This window comes from Triturus cristatus, chromosome 2_2, assembly GCF_964204655.1.
Source record: "Triturus cristatus chromosome 2_2, aTriCri1.1, whole genome shotgun sequence".
NCBI lineage: Eukaryota > Metazoa > Chordata > Amphibia > Caudata > Salamandridae > Triturus > Triturus cristatus.
In genome coordinates this window covers 186,310,604-186,338,142 of record NC_140582.1, presented here as the reverse complement: position 1 = coordinate 186,338,142, position 27,539 = coordinate 186,310,604, and the positions used below count along the sequence as shown (strand labels likewise).

At 42.8% G+C, this 27,539-nt stretch overlaps 1 protein-coding gene across 1 annotated transcript in view; it reads left to right on the top strand.

Annotated features, from left to right (window-relative positions):
* Window positions 1–25,731, top strand: part of LOC146862000 (uncharacterized) — a 153,726-nt gene extending 127,995 nt beyond the window's left edge. The window contains exon 3 of the mRNA XM_085643052.1: window positions 25,623–25,731. Coding sequence (XP_085499178.1) covers window positions 25,623–25,731 — 109 coding nt within the window. The remainder of the gene's footprint in view (window positions 1–25,622) is intronic.
* The last annotated feature ends 1,808 nt before the right edge of the window (window positions 25,732–27,539 follow it).

Genomic DNA, 27,539 nt, shown 5'->3' with positions numbered 1-27,539 from the left:
TTAAATTGCAATTTGGCCTTTATAAGAGCTGTTAGACATTCTATGCTCCAGTTTCTTAATGTCGTTAAGGAGATCATTGGTAAGTTTACGTGCGTTTTTTTGTTTCTTTGCCACAAAGCTAATGATGAGGCCTCTTGCAGCAGCTTTGAAAGCGTCCCATATAGTGGAAAAAGGCAAGGACTCATTTTGATTTATAGCAAGGTAATCATTAAAAAAGACGGTGAAGGAAGCAGTAAACTTTGGGTCTAAGAGAAGCGCATTGTTAAATCGCCATCTTCTAGGAGCATTAACCTTGGGTAATATATCTAGGCCAATTGAAAAAGAGGCATGGTCTGATAAAAGAACAGGACCAATATCAGCATAGGAAAGGGACTGCGAGATATTGTGAGAGACAAATATATAATCAATCCTTGATTGAGTTTGATGCGCTGGGGAATAAAAGGTGTATTCTCTAGTAATCGGATTACATAGATGCCAAGCATCAAGAAGTTTATGCTGGGTGATAGTGTAAACAAAGAATTTGTGGGACTTGTTAGGGACAAAAGACACTTTGGAGTTTCTGTCCATAAATGGGTCCAACACTTGATTACAGTCACCTGCTAGTATAAAATTGTCCTCAATGCATTGGGAAATTTGTTTGGCTAATGTGGGCCAAAAAGAGACATCTCCCCCAGTAGGGGCATAGACATTAAGGAAAGAAACTGGAACACCCCTGAGTAACAGTTTAACAATTAACCATCTGCCATCAACCTCTGCATCTTGTGATATAAATGTAACTGGGAGAGATTTGCAACACAATATCATAACTCCATTTCGTTTACCATCTCCTTGAGAATTTTTTTTTTTCCCCTACCCAACCTTTTTTTAATTTCAAGGATTCAGCCTCCGTAAGATATGTTTCTTGCAAAAAAACGATATCAGTACTTAGTTTAGCAAGAAGAGTTAAGACTCTTATTCTCTTAATGGGGGAATTTAATCTCCTCACGTTCCAAGAGATTAATTTTAGTGACATGGAATATCAACAAAGGATTGACAAAGAAAGCTAAAATAAGAGTCCAATTCAATAAAGTGACATATAAGAATGCAGAAATGGAAAAGAAAGAGAGAAATGGATGAATAAATCCCGAGCCAAAGAAGAATAGGTAAAACAGATAACTGGAGCCAGGGAAGAGACTCAGGTAGAATAATGCAAAGAAAGAAAGATTTTGTAAATTAATGAAGAGAAAATAGTGAGAAAGGGGAGTTTAAAAATATAGTGATAGATACAATTTTAAGTATAGGGATGAAGGAAAAAGTGGACAGAATGCAGACATCCGAAGAGAGAAAAATAAGGAAATGAAGTACAAAACGAAGAACAAAAGACAAAACAAATAACATACCTACATAAAGGGAACATGGATGTGGGGGTGGGTGGAGCCACATGGAGCAGACGAACTGTCTAGGGAAGACTGGACAGAACCCGGGGAGAACCACACCAGACCGTAGACATGAATGTAAGAATAAAGAGAGTACCATATTTTATGCTGCAGTAAATAAAGAACGAAGAACATGTAATAACAAAACCAAACAGCACGAATTTAGATTAACGAAAACGACCATAGACTATAAATCTATTTAAAGGTAAGCTACCACTACATAGATAGGAATCGAATAACAATGTAAAACTTGCATTGTAAGGAACGGTGGCATATCAAGAATACATTTCAGGAAAGTCATGTAATACTTGAAGATGGAGAACCAGAAGAAACCATATGAACCGTCTTATGTGAGTTAATGAAGCTGTGTAGACATTTTGGATCCTCGTAAGATGTTGTTTTGTTGTTATAGGTGACTTTGAATAGACATGGGTGACAAAGACCATATCTGGCACCCATGGAATGAAGCCCAGGCCTCATATTTAGGAAAGCTTTGTGTCTAGCGGCTGTTGCTTTAGAGTAATCTTGTGCGAAAAATAATGTGGAGCCAGACCATGAGATACGTTGGATAGCTTTAGCAGCAGACAGTACTTTCAATAAATCTGTGTAATCGAGAAAATAGAGGATGACTCATCTTGGGTGTTGAGAAGAGGAGTTGTTGGTGGAAGCTCGACCTAATCTGTAGGCGTGTTGTATATTTAGCACGACATCCTCTGACAGGTGGAGGATCTTAGGGAGGAAGGATTTGAAGAAACTGATAGGATCTGTACCTTCGGCTCCCACCACCAGACCATGTATGCGTATATTATTTCTCCTGTTGCGATTTTCAAGGTCTTCAACCTGCTTTTGAAGTGATGACACTTGGGTCTGCATGAAAGAAACACACTTGGATGTTTCAGTAAGGGAGGAAACATTTTGTTCCACTGTTGTGAGTCTTGTGTCGAGTAGAGACCAGTTGTCAGAAAGCATTTGTAGTTTAGAGTTAGTTTCTTCAACAAAGGGTCTGAGAGCTCTTATCTCCTGTAATAACAATTCCATTGAAACTGGAGAGGATGGTTTGGGTGGTGAGGTTGGATCCTTCTTCAAATGTTTTACGTTAGATTTTCCTGATAATGCTGGTGTGGAATCCATTGTTGTATTGGTAAATTCTGTCCTGAGCAAACCTGAATCCTCCAACCTGGAAAGTTCTGAAAATAGTTTTGAATTTTTAATAAAAGAGCGTTTGGGCTTAGAGATAGTGCAGAGAGATCCCTTCGTCCTACCCATCAACTTATGGAATAGGTAAGTTATGAAATATGATTATCCAGAACAAAGCAAGTGATAGTTAGAAAAGTGGCAGATAAGAAAGATTCACCCTATAGGGATAGGCATTTCAAGTAGAATTTCGCAACCATAAAGAGAAATTGATTATATTTCGCTCTAAGAGGTGGTTGAAAGCGTGTATCTACAAGGATCCCTGTAGTTGTTTTCAGCAGCACATGCATATATAGACCATAATAATCCTTTTCCTTGGATTTGGTGTAAACATCAAAATAGATAAATAGAGTTTTAGTTGCAGGAGAGGCTACTTGTAAAGAGCGCTAATGCATATGATGTTGTCATGCAGGCAGATATAATCCATTCCATGTGTGAAGTATTCCGCATTCTAATTATGAAAATTGCTCCACAAAATGACGGCTATACCCTTATTGCCACAGAATATTCATAAGGGTGAGGTAAAATTAGGGTGCTTCACCGCATTCAAACTTTGCTTAAAAGAGGTGCAGAGGAGCTTGCAAATATCATGAATGAGGCACACACACATAAAGTTCCTTTTTCACCTCTTTGGTAAATAGAGGAGTATCTGCGGCGCGATCTGCACAGACAAAATGGCGGCCGCAGTTAAAACGGCCTCGCAGCTGGGTGATTATCGCGTAATTGAGCCTCCTTACTATTTCTTGGAGCAGTGGACGAAGTCTCCTGGCAACAACACATCACGGAAGCATTTTTCTGTTCGTTTTCGTGCTAGCAACACTTGAAGCGCGTCTCTTCCCCACCGGTCTCCGGAGCCTCATGCAGACGCTGCCATACGCATTGGGCGCTTAGCCACACCCCACATATTACATCATTCATGACATGGTCAGTGACATCACTGATGACATCACTGATGACATCATCCATTGAATGTGTGCTTCTGTAAATTTTAAATCTGTTTTATATATATGCCAAGGTGTATTAAAGTCTGAGTGGGTGTATGAGTGAATAGATGATTTAGTCGGTGTGTGACTCACTGTATTAGTGAGTGATTAAATGTGCCCCACTGAATGCATGGGTTAGTGAGTAAACTGTGTAAATGTCTGTATCAGTCTGTCAGTTGGTGTGTAAGCGGCTGCATGGGTTGGTGAGTAGCTCAATGAGTATCAATATGGGTTATTGATTGGTTGTCTGAGAATCTGTATGGGTGCCTGAGTGTCTCTGTGAGTGGGTGGGAGATGTGTGACTATGTGCATTGATATGTGAGTGGGTGATTCACTGGGTGTATGGGTTCAAGGGTGCATCTGAGAAGGGCTGTATGGGTGGGTGAGTGTGTGTATAGGTGTGTTGTTGAGTGAATGGATATCTCAGTGGTACATGTGTGAGTATACATAGATGAAAGGAAGTCTATGTGAATATTAGAGTATATAAATGACTAAATGTGAGAGTGAGTGATTGTGAGAGTGACTGTATGGATAAGTGTGTGCTTGTATCAGTGATTGTATAAGAGAGTAAATATGTGTTAGTATCTGTATGAATAAGTGAGGTGGTGTGTGTATAACTGTATAGGTGAGTAAATGGGAGTGTGATTGATTCTTTGCATGACTGACTAGGTGTGTGAGTAACTATGGATGAGTGGCGATGTGTCAGTGTCTGTATAGGTATATGTGTGCATATACTAGTGCTGTATTAATGAGTGACTGTATGTATGAGTGACTATATGGGTGAATAAGTGGATGTGAGTGTAGTCAGGAATAAGTCAGTGGGTATGTAATAACTGGTACTGGTGTGTCTATGGTTTCGAAAATGGTAGTCTGTATTTTAGAAATGGGTGTATCAGAGGTTATATCAGGGTGTGAGGAGGTGCATCAGATTATCACGTGGATGGTGTCATCAGTGATGTCATTTGAGATGTCATCAGTGATGTCATCAGTGATGTCACTGACCAGTTCATGAATGATGTAATTAATATGTGACGTCATCAGCAGTGCATTGCGGGGGCGTGAGTTATAGTTACCTGAACTAACTATAACGATCAAATTTCTCTGGTTTTGTATGAGTGAAATGTCTAACTAACTATAACGTCCCTGAAACCAATGTTTTTTTCAGTGATTTTCTATGGTTTTTTAAATGCTAATTTCTAACTATAACATCCCTGAAACCTATGGTTTTTTCAGTAAATTTCAAAGGTTTTTTAAAATGCTAATTTCAAACTATAACATAACAGTGGCGTTTGCAGAGTGGTGGAGAAAGGTGAGCGTGGCCTGAAAACAACTTTTAGGAATCCCACTGTGTGGGATTTACTGGAGGTAACAGGAGGGGTAGTTAGCTCCCAATGTCATCCTTGGGGGCCAACTACCCCTTTTATTACTACCAGTAAGTCCCACACAGCAGGATAGATAACTTCTTATATCAGGCCCTGCCCCTTCCCTGAACCACTGTGTAAACGTGCCCCCTGGTGCGTTGTAAGTTAGGGGATTAAGTCCCCTTGAATTCTGAGGGTCCCTGGGGGCCAACTAGCCCACCAGGTACCTCCAGTAAGCACCACAGAGCTGCATTGCAGAGAGGTGGTCTGAGGCCACGTCCCTTTTTACACCACGCTGCAAACACTGCTTCTGGAATAAGAACTTGAATGGTTATCTGATTAAAGTACTATACTTAGAACACTCATAAGAACTTAAAATGACTGAAGGTTGGACAGTTTAAAAAAAATAATACTAAAAATAAAAATTGGGTACGATACCCTATTACAGGAATGTAATATAATTTGCACAATCGCAATAAAAAGAGGGTAGAATAATGTCAGAGGGAAAGGAACCACCAACACATTTGTACAATTATGACTTGTTTTATAAACACAACAGACTTATTATATACATTGTTTAAATTTACAATAGAACAGATATTTATGCACTGTGTCCCAAAGTGAAAAATTGAACCTAATCGTAAGTGACAGGGTGTATATTTATATGCAAGGTTTCCATAAATCTTAAAAGGCGACCATTCTTGTATGATTTCTTTGTGAACAGCAACTGTATATAATAGTACGCGCTGGGCAACGGTTCACTCTTTCAGCTTGTCAACGTCGTTTCAACCCTCTATCAATACGGGGTCTCCTTAGGACTAGTGATGCAGGGACATCTATTATGAAATAATAAGAGCATAAGGCCCATGTACCGGCACAAATGCGAGAAATAATAAAAAGGGGACATGGAGTGTGAATTACCTGGATTGCTTAATGCGCAGCCTCGTGAACTGGTGATGCCATAGCTATAGCGGTATGGTTAATCCCTGGTAAGTTCTGGAAACAGTGACAATGCACTGTGTGGATCTATGGATTTAATAAAAGGGGGAGGTTGGTTTCCAGAGAAGGCGGTGAGCGTAAGGTATTACCCTCTTCAGTTATAATTGTTCTTACCTGGATAATATTCTGTGCGCGATGAATCACAGCATCTGTTTTCCCAAGCTGCGTGAGTCAGCTTCAAGGGCGGTAAAATGACAGTGATAGCTTTAGAAGACTGCTACTATATGCAGTGTTTCCCGCCATTTCTGCATGGAGAACCGGCAGGCCTTGCTAGGGATAGGGGAAACCGTTCAATCCAGTGCTCGGTATCCGTGAAGAATAGAAAGTAAAGAAAGACCTCTGTGTTCTTGTGGCACAAGTGTAAATGCTGCGCTGCTGTTAAATGCAAGTGATATTGTGAGGCATGTAATATTGTGAGGCATTAACTAAATTCTTATGCAAAGGGAACAGATACAGGAATTTTGTGAATATATTGGCAAGGTGGTGCATGATCATGATCAAGGACAGTATCATAATTACATTTCTCATTAGTCGTTATTTACAGTGATCATATTTTTGAGATAACTTCATATTACATTACATATGATTTGGTATAAAAAAACTATTTGTTAGGAATAGTGTGAGAGATAAAATTAAACAGTGAACAATAAAATACTTCATATTTCATACCAAAATGGCATTTCACCTTTGGTTCTGGATTAGTACATGAATAATCAATATTGAGTTCTTATTGGAGGGTGGTGACATACCCCCTCCATTCCTCAGCAGAGTTAAGATCATCATCCATTGAGTTGACCATGTCAGTCCAACGACACTCATTGCATTGTAGTATGTGTGTAATGTCACCTCCCCTCTCTGGTAGAGTAGCGACATCAATTACTTGCCATCTTAGTTCTTCTGCAGTGTGATTTTTCTCATTATAATGCGACACCAGAGGGGCATTGGGAACCGATCTACGTATGCGACTACGGTGTTGACTAATATGTGCTTTGACCGGTTGTTGCGTTTGTCCAATATATGGGAGTCCGCAGGGACACCAAATACAGTACACTACATTTTGTGTGTTACAGTTGGAAAAGGTTAATAGATCATGCTTCACATTGCCATGTTCGAATGTGGCAGTGTTAAACGTGAGATCACAGGAGACACAATTGCCGCATTTGTGATGCCCTTTGATTTTGGGAAGGCCCCAAGCGCTGATAAGTATATTGGTATTGTTAATCTTGATATCTGTGGCAGATCTGACAGGATGATCTTTGATATTTTTCCCTCTCTTGTATGCAAATAGTGGCGTCTCTATTGTGGGGTCAACACTTTGGATTATGTTTCAATTTTTTGTGATCAGTTTGCGCACTTGATTGGTGTGAGTGCCAAAGGTCGTAACGCATACAATCTTTTCAAGATTTGGTTTGGTTTTTGTTTTTAGCAGTTCCTCTATAGGGCCAGACCCGTTTAAGTGACTTCTTCACTAGTCTATTTGGATAACCTCTCTTCACTAGTTTCATTCTTAATATTTCTTCTTCTCGCATATAGTCAGCTTTATATGTGCAGTTATGCTGCACCCTCAAAAATTGGCCAAATGGTAGGCCATCTCTTAAGGCACGGGGGTGTTGGCTGCGATAAGATAGAAGGGTGTTTCTTTCAGTAGTCTTTCGGTGGAGGGAGATGTAAAGTGTGCCACTGTCATGGTTGATATTAAAGTCTAGAAATGCTATACTGGATTCATGTACCGTGGACGTGAATGAAAGATGAGTTTGGATAGTGATGAGGTATGTGACGAAGTTATTAAAGTCAGTTTCACTGCCTGCCCAGATCAGAAAGATATAGTCTATGTACCACTTCCAACATTTAATGTTGGAGCGGTACACATTGTTGTCATTTAGGGCAAATTTGTGCTCAACATGGTCCATATAGATATTCGCCAGATTGGGAGCAAAAATTGCTCCCATACTGGTACCAGAGCACTGTTGATAATAGGTGCCACCTGATATGAAGTAGTTGCTCTGTAAAGCAATGCGCAATAGACTGTTAATGAAACTGGTGGGTACCTGGGTAGGTCTAGGTCTGCTGTCTAAGAGTTTTTCTATGACCTCGATACTTTCATTCTGGGGTATGTTAGTGTATAAAAACCTTATGTCTAGGGTAGCTAGCAAGTCAGTGCCAAAGTTAAAGGGCACACCGTCTACCAGATTGACCATGTACATAGTGTCTCTGACGTATGTATCTTATAACGGGACAACGTTCTTGATAAAGTGGTCAATGCACTTGCCGATAAGTTCTAAACTAGACCCACATCCAAACAGTATAGGACGACCAGGAGGACTTGTGGTGCTCTTATGTATTTTTGGTAGTGTATAGAGCACTGGAGTTCTGGGGTTATCCGCGTTTAGAAATTCGTATTCTTTTTTAGAGATATATCCCTCGTCCCTGCCTTCACTGGTAACTTGTAAGATTGCATTTCGAATTTATGTAAGGGGATTGGTGTTGATGCCTAAATATTGACATTAGAAAAAATTCCTTGTTGTAAATAATTGGAAATAAATTTTCAATGCAGGCACTACAGATCCCACAATGCCACACTAAGGCGGAGCGGGTATACATAGTGCATTAAAGGAAAGACTCACTAACCGTGATCAAGGCCGAGTTGAGGCTGAAACGCGTTGGTGGTATGTTGCTGGATTAAAGCTGTTAAACTTTAAGCTCCGGAGTACTGCATCCTTTGTATATATGTGCTTTTATGATATTTTTTATCGAATAAAGCTTTACCTACCTACATATATATATATTACCTACTGGCGGTTGCCAGTAGGTAGTTATACTTAAGACCTTGTTTCTATTCAAAAAGCATTTTTTCTTTTCCCAATAACTTTGGCGCCAGTTGATGAATCATCGCGAAATTTTCAAAACTAGTGGGATGCTCTGGCTAGCTCCTGTCTTGAAAGTTTCGGGGTGATTCGGCAAGTGGGGGCCGAGAAAACGGGGGGGGTCCCAAAACATGTTTTCTCCATGTTATTTTCCATAGGAAACTTTAGACATGACTACAGCCCAAACTGCTGAACGGAATTACACCAAATTTGGCAAAAAGGTAGCCCTCGGTTCAGAAAGAGACCTTTTTGTTAAATGGTGTAAATCTGTTCAGTAGTTCCTGAGAGATTAAAAAAATAGAGGTAACAAAATCTATTTCCCATAGGAAACGTTAGACACAGTTACAGTCAAAACTGCTGAACGGAATTACACCAAATTTGGCAAAAAGGTAGCCCTTGGTTCCAAAAGAGACCTTTTTTTAAATGTTGTAAACCCGTTCAGTAGTTGCTGAGAAGATCAAAAAATAAAAGTTTTGATATCTATGGCCGTGGTGGATCCGTGCACCCTGCCGATCACGAGCTGCATTCTAATTGGCTGTCAACACTTCAAACCAGGAAGTGTTGGCAGCCATCTTGTGACTCGATAGAACCGAGCCACAAGATAAGAGAAAAAGAAACGCAAAAAACAAGAAAAGGAGGCAGGGTAGAAAAACCTTGACCTCCTAGGCCTGCTCAGGGGGTCCCACAAGGACACGCAGGGCCCAAAAAAACATTTTTATTTTTTTAAATTGTCCGAAATCGCACTTCATTTAATTGAAGCCCCCAGGTGGGCCAGGTCCCGGGGGCAGTACAAAAATGAGCGGGGGACCCCAATCTCCCCCACACTGCCCCGGGGACCGCCACTCCTGGGGCTTTTCATAAATATTTGCAGGGGGGCACACCGCCCTCACGCAGCCCCGGGACCGCCACCACCGGGGCTTGTTTTTTAAAGTTTGGGGACCCTCCAAGGCCCCCCAAGCCCCAGGGACCGCCACCCCCTGGGGCTTTCATTAATTATTTGCAGGGGGCACACTGCCCCCTCGCAGCCCCAGGGACCACCACCCCGGGGCTTCTTTTAAATAAAAAAAAATACCTGTGGGGGGGTTCGAGCCCGCCACATGCCCCGGGGACTGCCACCTCCCCGGGGCACTAATATTTAAATGTGGGGGTCTGTAACAGACCCTCGAGCCCTGGGGACCACCACCTCCCTGGGCTGTTAAGATGTTGGGAGGGGGGCCGTGTGGCCCTCCTCCTGGGGCCTGTGATGGCCTTGGGGACTGCCACCCCCAGGGCCGACTCCTGCAGTGTCCCGGGGTGCCCACCCCCAGGGCACTGCAGTTTGCTATGGCAGGGCGGGAGCCTCGCGGCTCTCACCCTGTCATAGCAAACTGTGGTTTTGGTTTTGGAAGAGAGAGCAGGAAACCCCCGTAGGAGGCGGGGAGCTGGCTGGGACCATGGGGGCATTGGGGCTCCCCCCATGGTCCCCAACGAGAGGCCAGGCCCCAAGGATGGGGTCCCCAGGCAAGGAGTGGCCCGGGAGGGGCGCCACGCGGCCCCCCTCCCAAATAATATTTTAAAATAAATAAATAAATAAGTCACGGAAAGGCCGGCCCCGGGTGATGGGGTCCCCGGGGCCCGAAATTGGCCACAGGAGGGGGCGCACGCGGCCCACTTCCCATTAATACATATATATTTTTTTTAAATGGGGGTCAGGCCCTGGTGGATGGGTCCCCCAGGGCCCAAAAACAGTAAAAAGAAGGGGGCCACACCGCCCCTTCCCAAAAAAATATTTAAAAAACAACTCGCAATCGTGCTGGTGGCCCTGCCCCCTTCCAGCAACACTCTGCAAACGCGCCCTGTGGTGAAGAGAGGGGGCGGGGCCTGAGGTGACATATTTACAAACACGCCCTGTGGTGCGTTTTAAGTTGGGGAATTAATTCCCCTTCAATCCTGAGGGTACCTGCGGGCCAACTAGCCCACCAGGTACCTCCAAAAAGCGCCACAGGGCTGTGTTGCAGAGAGGTGGTCCTGGCCACGCCCCTTTTTACACCTCCCTACAACGTAGCTCTGTGGCGCTTACAGGAGGTACCTGGTGGGCTAGTTGGACCCAAGGGACCCTCAGGATTCAAGGGGACTTAATCCCCCAACTTAAAATGCACCACAGGGCGCGTTTGCACAGTGGTGAAGGGAGGGGGCGGGTCCTGAGGTGACATGTGTGCAAAAATGCCCTGTGGTGTGTTTTAAGGTGGGGAATTAATTCCTCTTCAATTCTTAAGGTCCCTGGGGGCCAACTAGCCCACCAGGTACCTCCAGTAAGCGCCACAGGGATGAGTTGCAGAGAGGTGTTCCAGGCCACGTCCCTTTTTACACATCTCTGTGGCGCTTACTGGAGGCACCTGGTGGGCTAGTTGGACCCAAGGGACTCTCAGGATTCAAGGGGACTTAATCCCCCAACCTACACCACACCAGGGGGCGCGTTTGCAGAGTGGTGGAGAAATCGGGCATGGCCTTTGTCTACCTCTCACCAATCCCACTGCGTGGGGCTTACTGGAGGTAAAAGGTAGGCTAGTTGGCCTCTAAAGGACCACCAGCAGTGAAGGAGACTTCAATCCCAATCCAAGAGCGTGCCAGGGAGAGCGTTTGTAGAGTGGTGGGCAAAGTGGGTGTGGCCTGGTACGAGTACTTACCAATGCTGCTGTGTGGGACTGACTGGAGGTAATAGTTTGGGAAGTTGGCCCCCGAGGATGTCCTCGGGGGCCAACTACCCCTCTTGTTACCTACAGTTAGTCCCACACAGTGGGATTGCTATGCCGTCTTTGGAGGCCATGGCCCCCTTTCTCTACCACTCTGCAAACATGCCTCGTGGCAGACTATGGGATGGGGGATGAATGAGCCCGCGCTTCATTTTGTTTTTAATTTCGGCCAAACTTTGCGCTGGGTGCGCGAATCTCGCCGATTCTTTTTTAAAAAAAAGCTTTTTTTGGCCCTGGGTGTCCTTGTGGGACCCCCTGAGCAGGCCTAGGGGGTCAGGGAGTTTCTACCCTGCCCCCTTTTCGCGTTTTGCGCGTTTGTTTCTTAGGTTTCTTGTGCCTCGTTCTACCGAGGCACAATAAGGCTGCCAACACTTCCTGATTTGGAGTGTTGACAGCCAATTAGAATACAGCTCATGCACGGCAGGGTGCCCGCTGGGTGCGCATAGGGTGCGCGGATCGTCCGAGTCCATAGATATATATGTACAAATGTCATTTTCTTAGGAACTACTCAACGGATTTACACCATTTAAGCAAAAGGCACAAGTCTGAACTAAGGAGTACCTCTTTGCCAAATTTGGTGTAATTTCTTTCGGCAGTTCGGGCTGTAGCTGCGGCTAAAGGTCCTATGGGAAATTGCATAGGGAAAACGTGTTTCGGGCCCCCCTTTTTTCTCGGCCCCCACTTGACGAATCACAGTGAAACTTTCAGGATAGGAGCGGACCGGAGCTGGCCAAACGTTTTGAAAATTTTGCATAGATTTGTCAATCGGCGCCAACGTTACTCCAAATAGAATGTTGCGGATTTCCTATGGAAAATAGATCCTAACTATATCTACCTACTGGCGACTGGGAAATATGTATATATATATATAATATATATATATATATATCATAGCTCCAAGGTTCCCACCTGTGGAGACGCACTCTGACATCCACTGCAGCAACCTTCATGAGGTAAGAGCCGGATCGGCGGGCGGATCCAGTTTACAGCATGCCTGTCGATTCACGCCTGACGCATTTCGTGCTCATTGCGCTCTTCAGAGTCGTGACAGTCATTTTGGCAGAGAGGGCACACCTCCCACTTAAAAATATGAGCCCTCCAATGGGCAACTCAAGTGAGTCCGCGTTGATTTGTGGGTCTTGTAGTGTGTGCCTCAGTTGTGTGCCGCTGTCTGAGACGTTTCAAGCCCACCAAGGGACCTCCACTCACACACCCGGCTTGTCAATCCTCCATGGATGCCTCCACATTGAGACTTCGTGATTCGGAGCTCTATGGCGCCAAATTTCTGGGTGGTGCATCTCCCGCGGCTGGGAGGCCGCGTAAAAATCAAAGCTCCAAGGTTCCCACCTGTGGAGACGCACTCTAACATCCACTGAGGTAAAAGCCGGATCGGCGGGTGGATCCAGTTTACAGCATGCCTGTCGATTCACGCCGGATGCATTTCGTGCTCATTGCACTCTTCAGAGGCGCGACAGTCATTTTGGCATAGAGGCGACACCTCCTACTGGATCCGCCCGCCGATCCGGCTTTTACCTCATGAAGGTTGCTGCAGTGGATATCAGAGTGCACCTCCACAGGTAGGAACCTTGGAGCTTTGATATATATATATATATATGCACAAACATTTTGCCTGACTACTCCACATATGCTGGAAAGACGGACAGGGACCCAGGATTCTTTGTGCAAGGTATTTATTTAATTTGTACACCCAGCACTACCGCCATGACGCGTTTCGCCCTCGGGAGGCCTTAATCACATGATGCCATGAGTAGTAACCCACATTTTTAAAGTAACAGTGCAACACCATGTGTTATAATGCCAATGGACTTAGTAAAGGTATTGTGCAACTCTATGTCTCTTCTAAACATTACCTTAAAACTAGCAGCAGTTCAATGAATTGTGCAAATAGGCAAATAATGTGCAAATAAGCCACTAAAAATGTATTAATTCAAACAGAGTAGCCGAGCAAGAATAAAATCATTTGTGTTGTCAGTGGGCAGACATGAATGCGAACATTCTAAAAATAACACCCCAATGGGTAATTACTAATACGGCATTCCCAATGTCTGCTGGGCCTGCTACAAACTACTGCGCCTGCTACTGTGCAATGATACAAAAATAAAAATAAATCATTTGAAATGTATTGTACAACTCTTTGTATCATATAAATGTTATCTTGAACACTGTAGCAAGTTGATGAATTGTGCAAATAAGCAAATAATGTGCAAATACACCAATAAACATTCATTAAATCTAAACACATGGGGAATGCGATTGACTGGCTAGAATGAAATCACATTCCTTATCAGTGGGCAGTCATGAATGCAAACAATGCTAAAAATAACACCCCAGTGGGTAACTGCACGTAGTGCATTACAAATGCCCCCTACAGCGGCTACCCCATGTTCAGTCTGCTGCTGTACAATGAAAAATGGATCAATACCTTAAAAATAGCACCAAAAAAATGAAAGTGCCAATGTGCATGCTGACCATTTCAACGGCTGTGGCAACCCCGTATAAAAAAAGCCATGCCAACCATGTAACCATATGAATGCCTAGCCTAAAAGGATGCAGCTTAATAACTGTAAAGCTGCTATACTTCCCTGAAGTCTTAAAAAATTCCTTTTATACATTAAAAATGTATTGCTTCATAAATATCTAAAATTAATACATGTATATAAATTAGCTAATAAAATCAATATCAAGTACTGATTCAGAATGAAACTAATTTGGGTTGAAAAAATGCCTCACTGATTTATCATTTTTTTTTTTAGAATTTCATAATAGGAGGTCGAGTGTGAAAAAATGTTATACCGAGCGCATCAGACTTATGATTTATAGGCAGGTATAAAAATCCTCACTGGAGTTTAGCCCATTGGGCGATTTTGTATCCAACTCCAGGATATACCTTTATTTCCAGTTTCCTGAGCAGAGCTTCACGGTCGCCACCGCACCTAAGTGGAGGAACCATGTCTAACACAAAGTAACTAAGGTGATCCAGGCAATTGCCATGGACCTCCTTAAAGTGCCTGGCAACCGGATAGGATGCGTCACTGTACCTGATGGCTCTCATGTGCTGGAGTATCCGTTTGTGCGCCTGCAACTTGGTACTTCCAACACATTGCAGGCCACACAAACACTCCAGCACATATATGGTGAATTCAGTTTTGCACATAAGTCTTTTAGATATGCAGATGGGCACGTCATGAAAGGGGATCCTATAGGATGTTCTACTCTTTCCATGTTTACATGCCTTGCATGTTGAACATCTAATGAATCCTTTAGCTGTGCGTAACCATGTTTTTGAGGTAACAACCTCTAGGCTGCGCTTAACCAGCATGTCACTCATAGACCTGGCTTTTCTGAATGTGATTTTGGGAGCCTCTGCCACCGTAGTGCCAATCACTGGGTCATTGCGAACTACGACCTAGTTCTTGCTAAATATTTTACGCAAGACTCGATGTTGGCGATTGTATGTTATAATCAGTCTTGGTGGATCAACAGAAGGAGAAGATTTACTATGCGAACCGCCTGATTCAGGTGTCTTGTACAAGGCTGTTGTTCTAGATATTAACTCCGTTTAGATAAGTGCTTTGTCAATCATCTCAACAGAGTAGCCCCTGGCCAGGAACCTACTCTTGCTCTCCTCTTGAACCTTGATACAGTCATTATCCACGCTTCAGATACGTCTGATGCACAGCATTTTGCCGTACGTAATGCTGCATATCAGATGCTCCGGATGGTGGCTGGCATCATGTAGCACTGTATTACCAGCGGTCGCCTTACGATGCAGTCTAGTCTCCAGGTTCCCTTCATGAATATATACTTCTATGTCCAGAAGATTGACTGATTCCTTACTGATATGTGCTGTGAACCGCAGATTCAAATCATTGTCATTAATCTGCTGAGTGAACATGACAGCTGCTTCCTCATTACCTTTCCAGATAAGAAATAAATTGGTCGCCAGTAGGTAGTTATAGTTAGGACCTAGTTACTATAGGAAAATGGTAACATTCTAATCGCAATAACTTTGGCGCCGATTAACGAATCTTTGCAAAATTTTCAAAACCAATTATTTGTTGAGATCAGCTCCTATGTTGAAAGTTTGGGGATGATTCATCAAGGGGGGGCTGAGAAAAAAGGGGGGTCCCAAAACATGTTTTCTCCATGTTAATTTCCATAGGAAACTTTAGACAAAGCTACAGGTCGAACGGGTGAACGGAATTACCCCAAATTTGGCAGGGAGAAGGGTCTTGGTCTAGAACGCACGCTTTTGTTTATTTGGTGTGAATTTGTTCAGTAGTTTTTGAGAAATATTGAAATTTACAGATATCGATATTTGGGAATTCTGCCCTCTGATTGGCTGAGGCGTTACAAGCATGAGCTTGTTGCTGATTGGCTGCGAGCGGTGCCAGCGGTTGCAACTAGGAAGTGTTGGCCACCATTTTGTGATTCCGTTGAAGCGAGTAAGGTGAAAAAAGGGGGGAAAAAGGGAGAAAGAAGTGGGAAATAGGAGGGTAGGAGCACTGTAACCTCTGTGGGGTGTTTAGGGTGTGCTATTGAGGGGGTGCAAAGCGAAGTATTTACCCCTACTGGTGTGTAAGTGGTGGGTTAAAAGAAATTAGGTAAGGTAATGGGTAGAGTCTGATGCGGGTAAGGTGAGCTGGTGCGAGACTCGGGGATTAAAGCGTGAGCCCAAATTGTGTGTCTTATGCTGTGAAGTCATGTGCCGTGGTCGCTGCACTACAGTTGTGGAAGTAGTGTCCAGATGTGTTTATAACTACTAGGATGAACTACTGACCTGTACTGGTATGAAAGTTCTGTGGTACGGAATATATGTGAGGTATTGTCTAGAGTCTCATGTTGCTAAGCTGAGCTGCTGCCGGAGTCGGGGGTTAAAGCGTGAGCCCAAACTGTGTGTCATATGCTGTGAAGTCATGTGCTGTGGCCGCTGTGCCAAATCTGTGCAAGTAGTGTCAGCATGTAGTTATAGGTACTTGGATGAACTTTTGTTTAGAGCATTGTAGCTTGTGTATGGTGCTTAGGTGGTGTTGTATAGGGAGTGCGAAGGTAAATCAATATTGTATTTGTAGAGCGCAAACTACTCACCCCTATGGGTGAGTAGAGCTGGGGATCAAAGCGAGAGGTCTGTGCTGCAAAGTGAGATGGTCTGGCCACTGCGCCACAGATGTGTGGAGAATAAATTTGGGTGAGGGAGCGGGAGTTGTCGTTATCTGGCCCTAAAATAGCTGGCCTAAGTTGTAAGTTATAGGGTGGCTCTAAAAGAGTCCTTGTGTTCATTAGTTGGAGCTACATTTAAGTGCAGATGCGCAGCTTCACGTTATTCAGGAAAGCTCGGTTTCCCTGATCTGTGAAGTGTACTCCATCACTTCTGTATATATCCGCCATATCAAAACTTTTTTCCGAGATTTTTCAAACTGAGGACAAAATTGTTTGGACCATTTCCACTTCTGTCTTTGGCATATATTGGAATATACAAAGACAGTTTGAGGCAAAAGTAACTTTAATTCTCCAAAGGTGTCCTTCATAAGCATTTCCAAATTTACCCCAGTCAATGTGCCTAGGTCGTTTCCACCACAGTGCACAATCATGAGGTCAGGGTGTTGGAGATGCAAACAGGTTTTAACCAAAGGCAATAATTGTGGCACTTCAATCCTCTCTGTCCAAACCATTTAATGTCCACATTTTGTAAACCTAGGTCTAAGTCAATACGTCTCTGTTCTGCATACCTCTTTCACCAGAAAACATAGCTATGTCCTACAATCCACACTAGTATTTTGAAGGTATGGCTGGAAGGTATGGAAAGATGTCTGTAGCTCATGCAGTTCCTTATAGAATAAGACATGTTTTTAGAGATGGGGATCTAGTTTATTTTCGCATACAAAACGGTACCTGATTGGGAGATGAAAAGCGTTGTTTTTTAAAAGTAGGGTGCACATTCGTTTTGTGGAAAAGTATGTTTTTGATTGGTTAAGAAAAATCAGTTTGCACGTACATATTATAGTACATATTATAGGATAAAATTTGTTCAACTCAACCACACCTGCTACTTGCATTTGGAAGTCACTGTTCGCACTTAAAACAATCGTGAACTTTTAATCTGCACGTGCCATTAAATGTTTGAAAAAATGTTGCAAAAAAATATTGGTAGGTTTAAATAAATTGATAAACTTTTAACCTCCACGTGTTGTAGAATGTTCTAGAAAGTGTGTTGAAAGAAAGCGTTGCATTTCTGTCTTCGATGTGTACTTGAATATTAAAAAAAACTATTTATATGGAAAAGTAGAAAGACAGTAATAGAGAGAATTTTTGAAAGCTAAAAGAATCAAGGAACTATTGTCATTTGTTCTGGATTACCTACTGGTGGTCGACAGTAGGTAGTTATCACTGTTAACGGTCTGAAAGTGCGGTGTTGCTCAGAGTGGCATGGTGGTGATATGATATGGTGCAACACTCGGGTATGAAACCGAGAGTCTAAACCGTGAGGTCATTGCTGTAAAGTGATGTGGTCTGGTGTTTGTAGCATACGTGTGTTAGTAAGCGTTTATACCACACAGGGAGTGGGAAGCGGACTTCTGACCGCTACTGTGTGTTGATAGTATACCGGAAGCGGGAAGCGAAGTAGTTACGCCTACCGGTGTGGAGACTTGGGGATGAAACCGAGCTGATAGCTATAAAGTGATGGGCTCTGGGCATTGTAGGATACTAGCCGCTGTAGTGTCAATGTGTAAGTAGTGTTAGTATGCGTTTCTAGTATATAGGGAGTGGGAAGCGAACTACTCATCCCTACTGGTGTGAAGACTCGGGGATTAAACCGTGAGCCTAAATTGTGAGCTCATTGCTGTAAAGTGATGTGCTCTGGGTGCTGTATCATATTTGTGGAAGAATTGTTAGTTTACGTTTATACAATATAGGGAGTGGGAAGCGAAAGTCTTACCCCTACCGGTGTCAAGATTTGTGGATGAAACTATGACCTCATTGCTGTAAAGTCATGTGCTCTGTGTAGTATTCCATTGTAAGTCACAGTAGAATGTTAGTATGTAATTCTACTAGAATCTAAGGGGCATATTATCAAGGAACGGCGTTAAAATTATCGCCGTTTTAGCGGGTGGAACATGGGCTTCTATTGGTATTTTCTACTGCATATTATCGAGCCCATTATCGCCGTTTTAGTGGCAGTTTCCTGCCGCTAAAGCAGCGATAATTTTAACGCCGTTCCTTGATAATATCGCCCTCAGTATGTAATGTTAGAATGTAGGGCTGTCATGAGGGGAACCTTGCAGAGTTTGTACTGGATTAGACGGTTGCTTTGCTGGCTGCTCCTGTTGGTGGTTGTTTCAGGTGACTTGGCGACGAGTGGGAGAAGGCAAAAAGAAGGCACCACTCAGCAATATTTCAAAATTGCTCGCGTTGTGCTGAAGATCTGTTTTGTTTGTGTAGCTGTTTCTACTCATGCCAGGGTCGTCGGCTCATTGAACTATGTCATCTGACTTCTGGTAGGATTTATATTATTTGATTTTGCGCTTCCTCTGCTTCTTCACTACATTCTAGTCACTGTACTACACATGTGTAAATAGTGTTAGTATGCGTTTATACTAACAAATGCATCATGGTAGTAGGGAGGGCGACCTCTCAGGTGCAACTCATACAATGTCCCGGGGTGTGCATTCGCTGGACATTTGTGTTTGCTATTAGAGGGTGGTGCATGGCTTCTACCTTGTGATAGCAAATACTTGTTCAACTACTTGAAGCGAGAGTAGGAAAATCTTGTATTGCTGTAATAGAGGGGATGCGGATGGTAAAAATGGAGAGAAAAGAACAAAAAAAGCGGGATCTCACCCATACTTTTAAATGAGGCCCCTGGTAGGTGGGTAATGTTCCGTAGCCAATCCAATTATTATATTGCGGGGTCTCTGTGGGACTGGGGATCTTAATGTCACATGTAAATTAGGTGTGGATGGGCACCGAGAGGTTTTGCAGCCTAGGGGAGCGGAACCTTCCCGTTATTGTTTACTAATTGTATGGGGAGTTCGAGGCCAACTGAAGTCCGGGAATCAACACACTCCGGGTCTTTATTTAAATATGCAGTGTGGGCCTCGGCAGTCCCTGCAGCCTCGGCGGTCCTAGGCAGTGCCTTATTTGTTCTGTAATCGCACGGGCAGCACTTATGGTGTTTATCAAGTGATACACTCATAGAACTCTTGCAGTTGTACAATTACCCAGGCTTCATTTGTGTAATAGTCGGTTAGATTATGTTTGTTAGGTGCACTCTAATATTAAATAATGTTGTCCTTAAAATATCCTACACACAGATGATTTTCCCAATAAACTATAGACAAGTGTCGTCAGAAAAAGAAGACCTATACACTCAGTTATTTATTTGAAAAAGGAAGTAACCTTTATTAAAACAGAAATAAATAGAAATGTAATTTTAATAGAACAGTATAATAAAAAACACGTGGGTTGGACTCCAGTGGAAGCAGCGTAGGAAACCTGCAAGACAAAAACGAAATATAAGTATGTGTGCTATGTGGAAGAGGTAAAGAAAGGTAGTCCGAATGAAAGGACCATAGTGAGAATGGAAAGCAGGGGGAGTGGGTGGAAGGGAGAAGGGGAGGGAGAGTAAAAAGAAGAGAGGGAGGAGGAGACAGAGCGTTGGCCTATTGCACCCAGCCCTAAGTGTTTACCCTCCGTCACCCGTTTGTCTAGGACGCTGTGGTCTACGAGAAAGAGTGTGGTTCAGCAAGTCCTTAAAATTAAATACATGAGGCCAGAGATTATGGGCCATATTATGAAGGAAGGGCGATAACGTGATCCCCGCTTTAGCAGCAAGAAACCCCTTATCGCCACTTTAGCGGCAGTTTCCTGTCACTAAAGTAGTGATAATATTATCGCCGTTGTTTGATAATATAGTCCTACATTATTAGCTATGGGAAAATCGCTTGCATGCACCTGTGCACCCAGGGTGTGCACTCCAACCCCTTCCCCCGCACTGTGCTCAATTGTAAGTCTTGCACGCCGAGGTTCACTGCTCACCTGCCACCACTGGTGTGTCCCACGACATGTTGGTGCAAGCTCCTAGTCCGGGGTATGTTTGTCCGATAGACCAGGTCTCCAGTCGGGGACGGTGTCTTGATACCACGATGGAACGTGTCAGAATGCCAGGGCATCATTGCGGGGTCAGCTCCCGCTCCGCCCTTCTTGTGGCAATCAATGGCATGTCTGAAAAGGGAGAAATAATTTAATGGTGGAAACGTCTGGAGGTAAATGAAGGTTTATTTCAAGCTTGATAGAAAATAGGAGTTGCGTGCATCCTTCGTTTTTGAAGTACGATCTACCAACTGTTAGTGGTAATCGTGGTTCAAAGAGGAGTTAGAGTGCACGAGAATACACAAGGTTAAATGATAATATGTTATGCCAACGTTCACATACAAAGGAACAGAGCGCATGCTAGAAGCATAATGTGCGCGTGTAATGCAGTGGCGGGAGCCTGTGTGCATGTACACTTAGTAAGGAGCTCACTGCAGTGTCCTAGAAGCCAACGCCACGTGTCTGTAGGGCAGCGCTGCCCGCTGGCTCAGGCCTACAGTACGGTCCAGCAGGTCCTTAAAATTAGATTGATGTGACTAAATGAGGTCAGAGATCACATCATTACGCACGGCAACATCGCTTTTTCGCACGTGCGCACTCAGGCTGATGCACCCCACCCCTCCCGCAGAACCGCCCTCAGCAGGTGTCTGTAGGGCAGCACTGTCCGTAGGTTTAGGCCTACCTTATGGTATAGCAGGTCTTTAAAATGAGACAGAGATGTGACTGAATGAGGTCAAAGATCACATCATAACAAATGGCAATATCGCTTATTCACAAGTGCGCAGTCTGGCTGATGCATCCCTCCCGCAGCACTGCGCTGAAGAGGTGTCTGTAGGGCAGTGCTGCCCGCTGGCTCAGGCCTACAGTACATTCCGGCACGTCTTTAAAATGAGACAGAGATGTGACTGAATGAGGTCAAAGATCACATCATAACACATGGCAATATCGTTCGTTCGGGCCTGCGCAGCTAAGCTGAAGCACCCCACCCCTCTCACTGCAGCGTGCTCAATTGGAGGCCTTGTGCACCCAGGCTGCTCTGCTTACCTGCTGTCATTGTTGTGTGAGCAAACACTACGGGCAACAGTGCTCACAATTCATATGGAATGTTGATTGCAGGAGAGTGTACACCTCATGGATTCCTTTCGTAGATGACGGGCAGTAGGGCTAACAATTTAGAGCCCGTGTTGATTGCCAGGATGGAGTACACCTCATAGATACATTTCTTTTTTTATTGCACATTGTGATATGTGAGGTGGATGCGGCAAATCATTTGAGGTAGTGTGGAAGAAGAGGCACATGTGGCGTCGTGGTTATCCTATTTATACATATGCAAAGTGGACTGGGCTTGCGTACGCCAGGCCAGCGTAGGGGTGTGAATAATTATTCCGGGGACTTGGGCGTTGTTCCGTTCCTGCCTGGCCAGGAAGAGTACTTATGTGTGTTTCTTTTGTAGTTTTGACCTCGCAGAGTGTGCAATTTAGATTAGTGTAGCAGGTGTTGGGAGGGGGGAAACTATCGTTAATGAGATGGCATGTGATCTAGGATGTGCAGTCTGCCTGTTGCTGATGATGCTCCTTCAGACCAGCAATACCGAGGCTGAAAGGGAGCACAATAATGTGCAGACACAGACACCTGGGGCATCGTGTAACACATATTTGTTTTTTGATGGAACATTTGAGATGCATGGCAATCACACGTGGAAGGCTAATGTACAGAGCATGAATATTGATCAAGATGATCGTTGCATGTTGTGTGTAGTATAAGATATGTGTATACAGGAAAACACCTTTCAAAAAAGCTTTCTAAGCAGAAGAAGTGTCTCTCATCAAACGCTGTAGAGAGAATGAGTAAAATGGGTGGGGTCGTACAACTGCTACAATGGGAAATGATATGAACCAATCAAATGCTTTTTTTGAAGGTCACATGGCAATCGCGCACCGAGCGCGCAAGGAGGCCGCACCCGACGCGATTTTGACAAAATATATTTATCATAATATAAGTTTATTACAGTTAGAAATATACAAATGTGTAAAATAATTTAGATTTTCGCATGCTCTCATATACTGTTTAAAGTTATTTAGATATACTTTTGAGACAAAAAAAAAAAGGGTGGCATACCCACCGCGATACTATACGTCTGTGACATAACACAGGGCCTGGCATCATGTACTCATTGAATACGCAAGGCACAGCAGGCGCGACCCCATACGTACATGACGTAATGCCTGGATTGGTACTGCGTATCCGTTGGATACCAAAGTAGTACCTGGGGTGACTTCATGCATATATGATGTTACGCGGGACGCGGTGCCACGAACTTGTCGGATACGAAATGCGCATCATTTACGAGATTAGTAATATGGCAGGTAGGATTCATGTGTTGGTGGAGCTTGGTATGCTACCGGTATGAGTGTGCAGTTTTCTCTCCCCAAAAAAAAATACATATTTTTTGGGGAAGATATAAAACATTAAATGATTTTTAAAGTTAAAAAGAAGAAGTATAATAGAGTTCCAAAATATTAAAAAATATAATAGAAAAAATATAGGTTTTATAAATATTAAAATATGAAATTAATATTTAAAAACCTTTGAAATTCACTGAAAAAACCATAGGTTTTACAGACGTTATAGTTAGGAATTAGCATTTAAAAAACCTTTGAAATTCACAAAAAAAAACATAGGTTTCAGGGACGTTATAGTTAGTTGAACATTTGACTCATATAAAACCAGAGAAATTCACCTGTTATAGTTAGTTGAGCTAACCATAACTCGCACACCCGCAATGCACTGCTGATGAAGTCACATATTACATCACTCATGACATGGTCAGTGACATCACTGATGACATCACTGATGACATCACTCATGACATCATCCACGTGACAATCTGATGCCAATACTGATGCTCTAATATGAACTTTGATACACCCATTCTAAAATGCTGACTACTATTTTTGAAACCATACACAGAAGAATGCCATATACTACAAAGCACTCACTATTTCCTAGGTCTACACACACATCCAGTAACTTATATATGTAGTTACTCATGAATAGAGGACTATAATATGCACTCATACATCTATACATGCAGTCATATGCTGCCACTCATCCATAGAGTTACTCACACGCCTAGTCAGTAATACAAAGAATGAATCACATATCCATTTAATCATGTATACAGTTATACATACCAACTTCGTTATTTTTAGACATACCGCATCACTTATTTATACAGATACTAACACATATTTACTCTCTTATACAATCACTGATAGAAGCAGACACTTATTTATACACCCACTCTTGAAATAACTTAGTCTCACGTATACTCAATTGTATACTCCAACACTCACATATAGTGGCTTAAAACATATGTAGTTAGTCACAGATATACCACTGAGACATTTATTCACTCACCAACACACCCATAGACACACTAACTCACCCATACAGCCCTTTCCCAATGCACCTTTTAATCCATACAACCACTGAATCACCTACTCAGACATCTATGCACAGACTCATACACCCACCCACCCACACAGACACTCAGGGACCCATACAGATACTCAGACAACAAATCAATAACCTATATAGACACTCATGTCGGTATTCAGCAACCCATGCAGTTGCTTACATACCAATGGAGAAACTAATACAGACTTTTACACAGTTTAGTCAGTAACCCATGCATTTAGTTAGACACGTTCAATCACTCACTTATACAGTCAGTCACATACATACGAAATAATTCCTATAGGCACTTGTAAATGTATTCATTCTTCAATACACCTTGGCATATATATATATATATATATATATATATATATATATATATATATATATATATATGTTGCAACAATCACTCCATCAGGAAATGACACGAACTCCTCTTAGTGGCAAAATGGAATTTATTTTCAGTTCTCACTGCTGTTGGTCATGACGCGTTTCGGCCGTACCGTCGGCCTTGTTCACATAATATATATATAAAACATATTTACATTTTATAGTAACACACATTCACTGGATGATGTCATGAGTGATGTCATCAGTGATGTCATTTGAGATGTCATCAGTGATGTCATCAGTGATGTCACTGACCATGTTAAGAGTGATGTAATACATGACATCATCTGCGGGTGCGCGAGTTATAGTCAGCTAAACAAACTATAACAGGTGAATTTCTCTGGTTTTATATGAGTCAAATGTTCAACTAACTATAACGTCCCTGAAACCTATGGTTTTTTTAGTGAAAAAGTGCCATTTTACTTAGGTGAAGATGTTGGTTAAAACATACCATGTATACGAACAAAACCACAGAAATTCAGCAGTTATAGTTCTCAAGTAACTAGAGCTAATGTCCCAAAGTAACTATAACTCGTGTCCCCACCACGCACACTATTTTCCCCAATTATGCCATTTCAGATGTTGCAGTGATGTTATCAATGAGATAATAGAGCATGTCATGAGTACTTAATATGGGAGGTAATTATCAGAGCATGGTGAAGGTACAAGTTATAATTATCACGCGCAGGTGCCAAACCCATGGGTGCGATCTATCCCCACTGCACACAGCCTTCGGCACACATAGTGTGGGTTGGCCAGCCTACCACCTGCTGTGTACATCCGTTGGCGGCATGGGTTTGGCCTCTGACCAGGCTCTGCACCCAACTGCCAAGAGATCGCATGTCTGAATATGTGATATAACGATGTAAAGGGTGTAATTTTGAGCAAGGTAGACCTACTGACATTGGCAAAATGTCAGAACACCAAATAAAGAAAAAAAGAGGGCCTATAGGCTTTTTCAAGAGGTCTGCACATCAACATATATAAAGCAGAGACCTCTTGCCTTTCTCAAAAACTGAACAATAACCATAATCAAATCTACAAAAAATATTATTAATAAAGCCTTTTTTTTAAATGTTAACATGTCTTTACATCTTTTTAAAACATTTTTCAGGCCACAAACTGCAGTTAAAAAGCCAACCAAAGAAATCCCTCCATTCCAGTTCCAGAACATAGAGCGCCAGCGGGAAACAGCCTTTATCACAACGCCGATGTGTCATTAAAATGCATTTGTTTAGCATGCAAGCCATTACAACAACTTGGTTTACGGGGACTCATTGGTGCAGAGGAGTTGGATTTAAAATCCAACACCTTCCCTACTGATGCATAGACTGGAGTTGGATTAGTAAATTATATTAATCCAAAGTCCAGCACCCCCTAGGGCAAGTTGTTGTTACGACGTGGTCATACTAATGACTGCGTTATGAAGGCATGCATTCTAAATAGCATGCATAATTCCGACATACAATTGCTCCAGCACAAAGTGTTTTAAGAAAATCTGGTAAACACTGCTGGCATCCTGAATTCAATGACCCAGGAGACTTACTGTGTTTTAATATTGGTGGGGAGCTGTTGCACTTGCTGCAGAAGTTCACAATGTTAAACATATTTTTGGTTTTGTCCCTGCTTCTTGCAGGGGCACCACCAGTATCCCCAAAATATGTTTTAAGAACCCTTGCAGGGCATTATGGGGCACTCCCTTAATGTATATTACAATAACCCCATTAGCCCTGGCCCACTCACTGAGCAATAAAACAAAAAAGGTTAGATCTTCTGAGGATCCACAGTACCATTAAAGAAAAGTTACATTTGGGACCCCCTCACCAGGCCCCCTACATGTATATATATGTTTATTTTAACTTTTTTTCAGGACAGGGTACTGAGACCCCAAGTCCTAAAATGGCATTCACCTCTTCTTTGTTAATGTGGTGGCAGCCGAACAGATCAAATCTTTTTGATCTGTTAGATCCGACGATACTCCGTGGAGTCCTATAGACATACATTTTGAACTTTCTTTTCTCAAGAATTGCAGAACAAATTTACACCAAATCAAAAAATCTGGCTTTCTGGACCACGATTTAGCTTGTTGCTAAATTTGGTGTAATTCTGTTCAGTCGTTTTGGCTGTACTTGTGCCTAATTCTTCTATGGAAAATTGCATGAGGAAAATTGCATGAGGAGAACACGTTTTGGGATCCTCTTTTTTCACAGCCCCTGCTTGATAGATCACCCTGAATCTTTCAAGAAAGGAGCTGAAGGGAGTGAAATTTTTTTGGAAGATTTTGTGAAGATTCTTCAAATGGAACAAAAGTAATAAGCAAAACAAACAATGGGGCATATCTACAAGGCGGAGATATAAAATTATCGCCGCTTTTGCGGCCGTTTTCGGCCGAAAAGCGGCGACAATTTTATCGCTATATCAGCAAGGTCACGCTATCGCGTGAAACCATGTCTTAGCGCCTGATTTCCTAACGCCCATCTTTGCATCTTTAATGAGATGCAAAGTGGACGTTCCTCCCCAGGATAACGGGAGAAATGTCGCTAAGCGACATTTCTCCTATTATCAAGCCTCACGCAAAGCAGCATAGCGACAAGAAAAGTAGCGATAACCTCTGTTATCACTACTTTCCTTACGCCTGCTTTGAAATTGACTTAGCCATGATATTCTATGGAAGGTGGATATCATGGCTAAGTATGTTAGGCTCTATCAGCAAGCTATCGCCAAACTTCGTGGGATTATCTCTGGGTTTCCAGCGATAATCTCACGTTTGGCAGTTAGCGCTAGGATTTTTATTGCTTTTGAGATAAGCGTTGCTAATAGCACGCTATCTCAGCGATAAAAATCCATGCTAGCCGGTGATAATTACCCTAGCGCTAAGTGCGCTTAGCGATAATTATCGCCGGTTATTGCTGATATGCCCCATTGTTTTTCCTATGGAAGCATAGTCCTAATTGTAACTACCAAGTGGTGCTGCAATATCATGGCTTATGCAATGCCTGTTCATAAAATGTCGGCCAACTAAATTACTGCA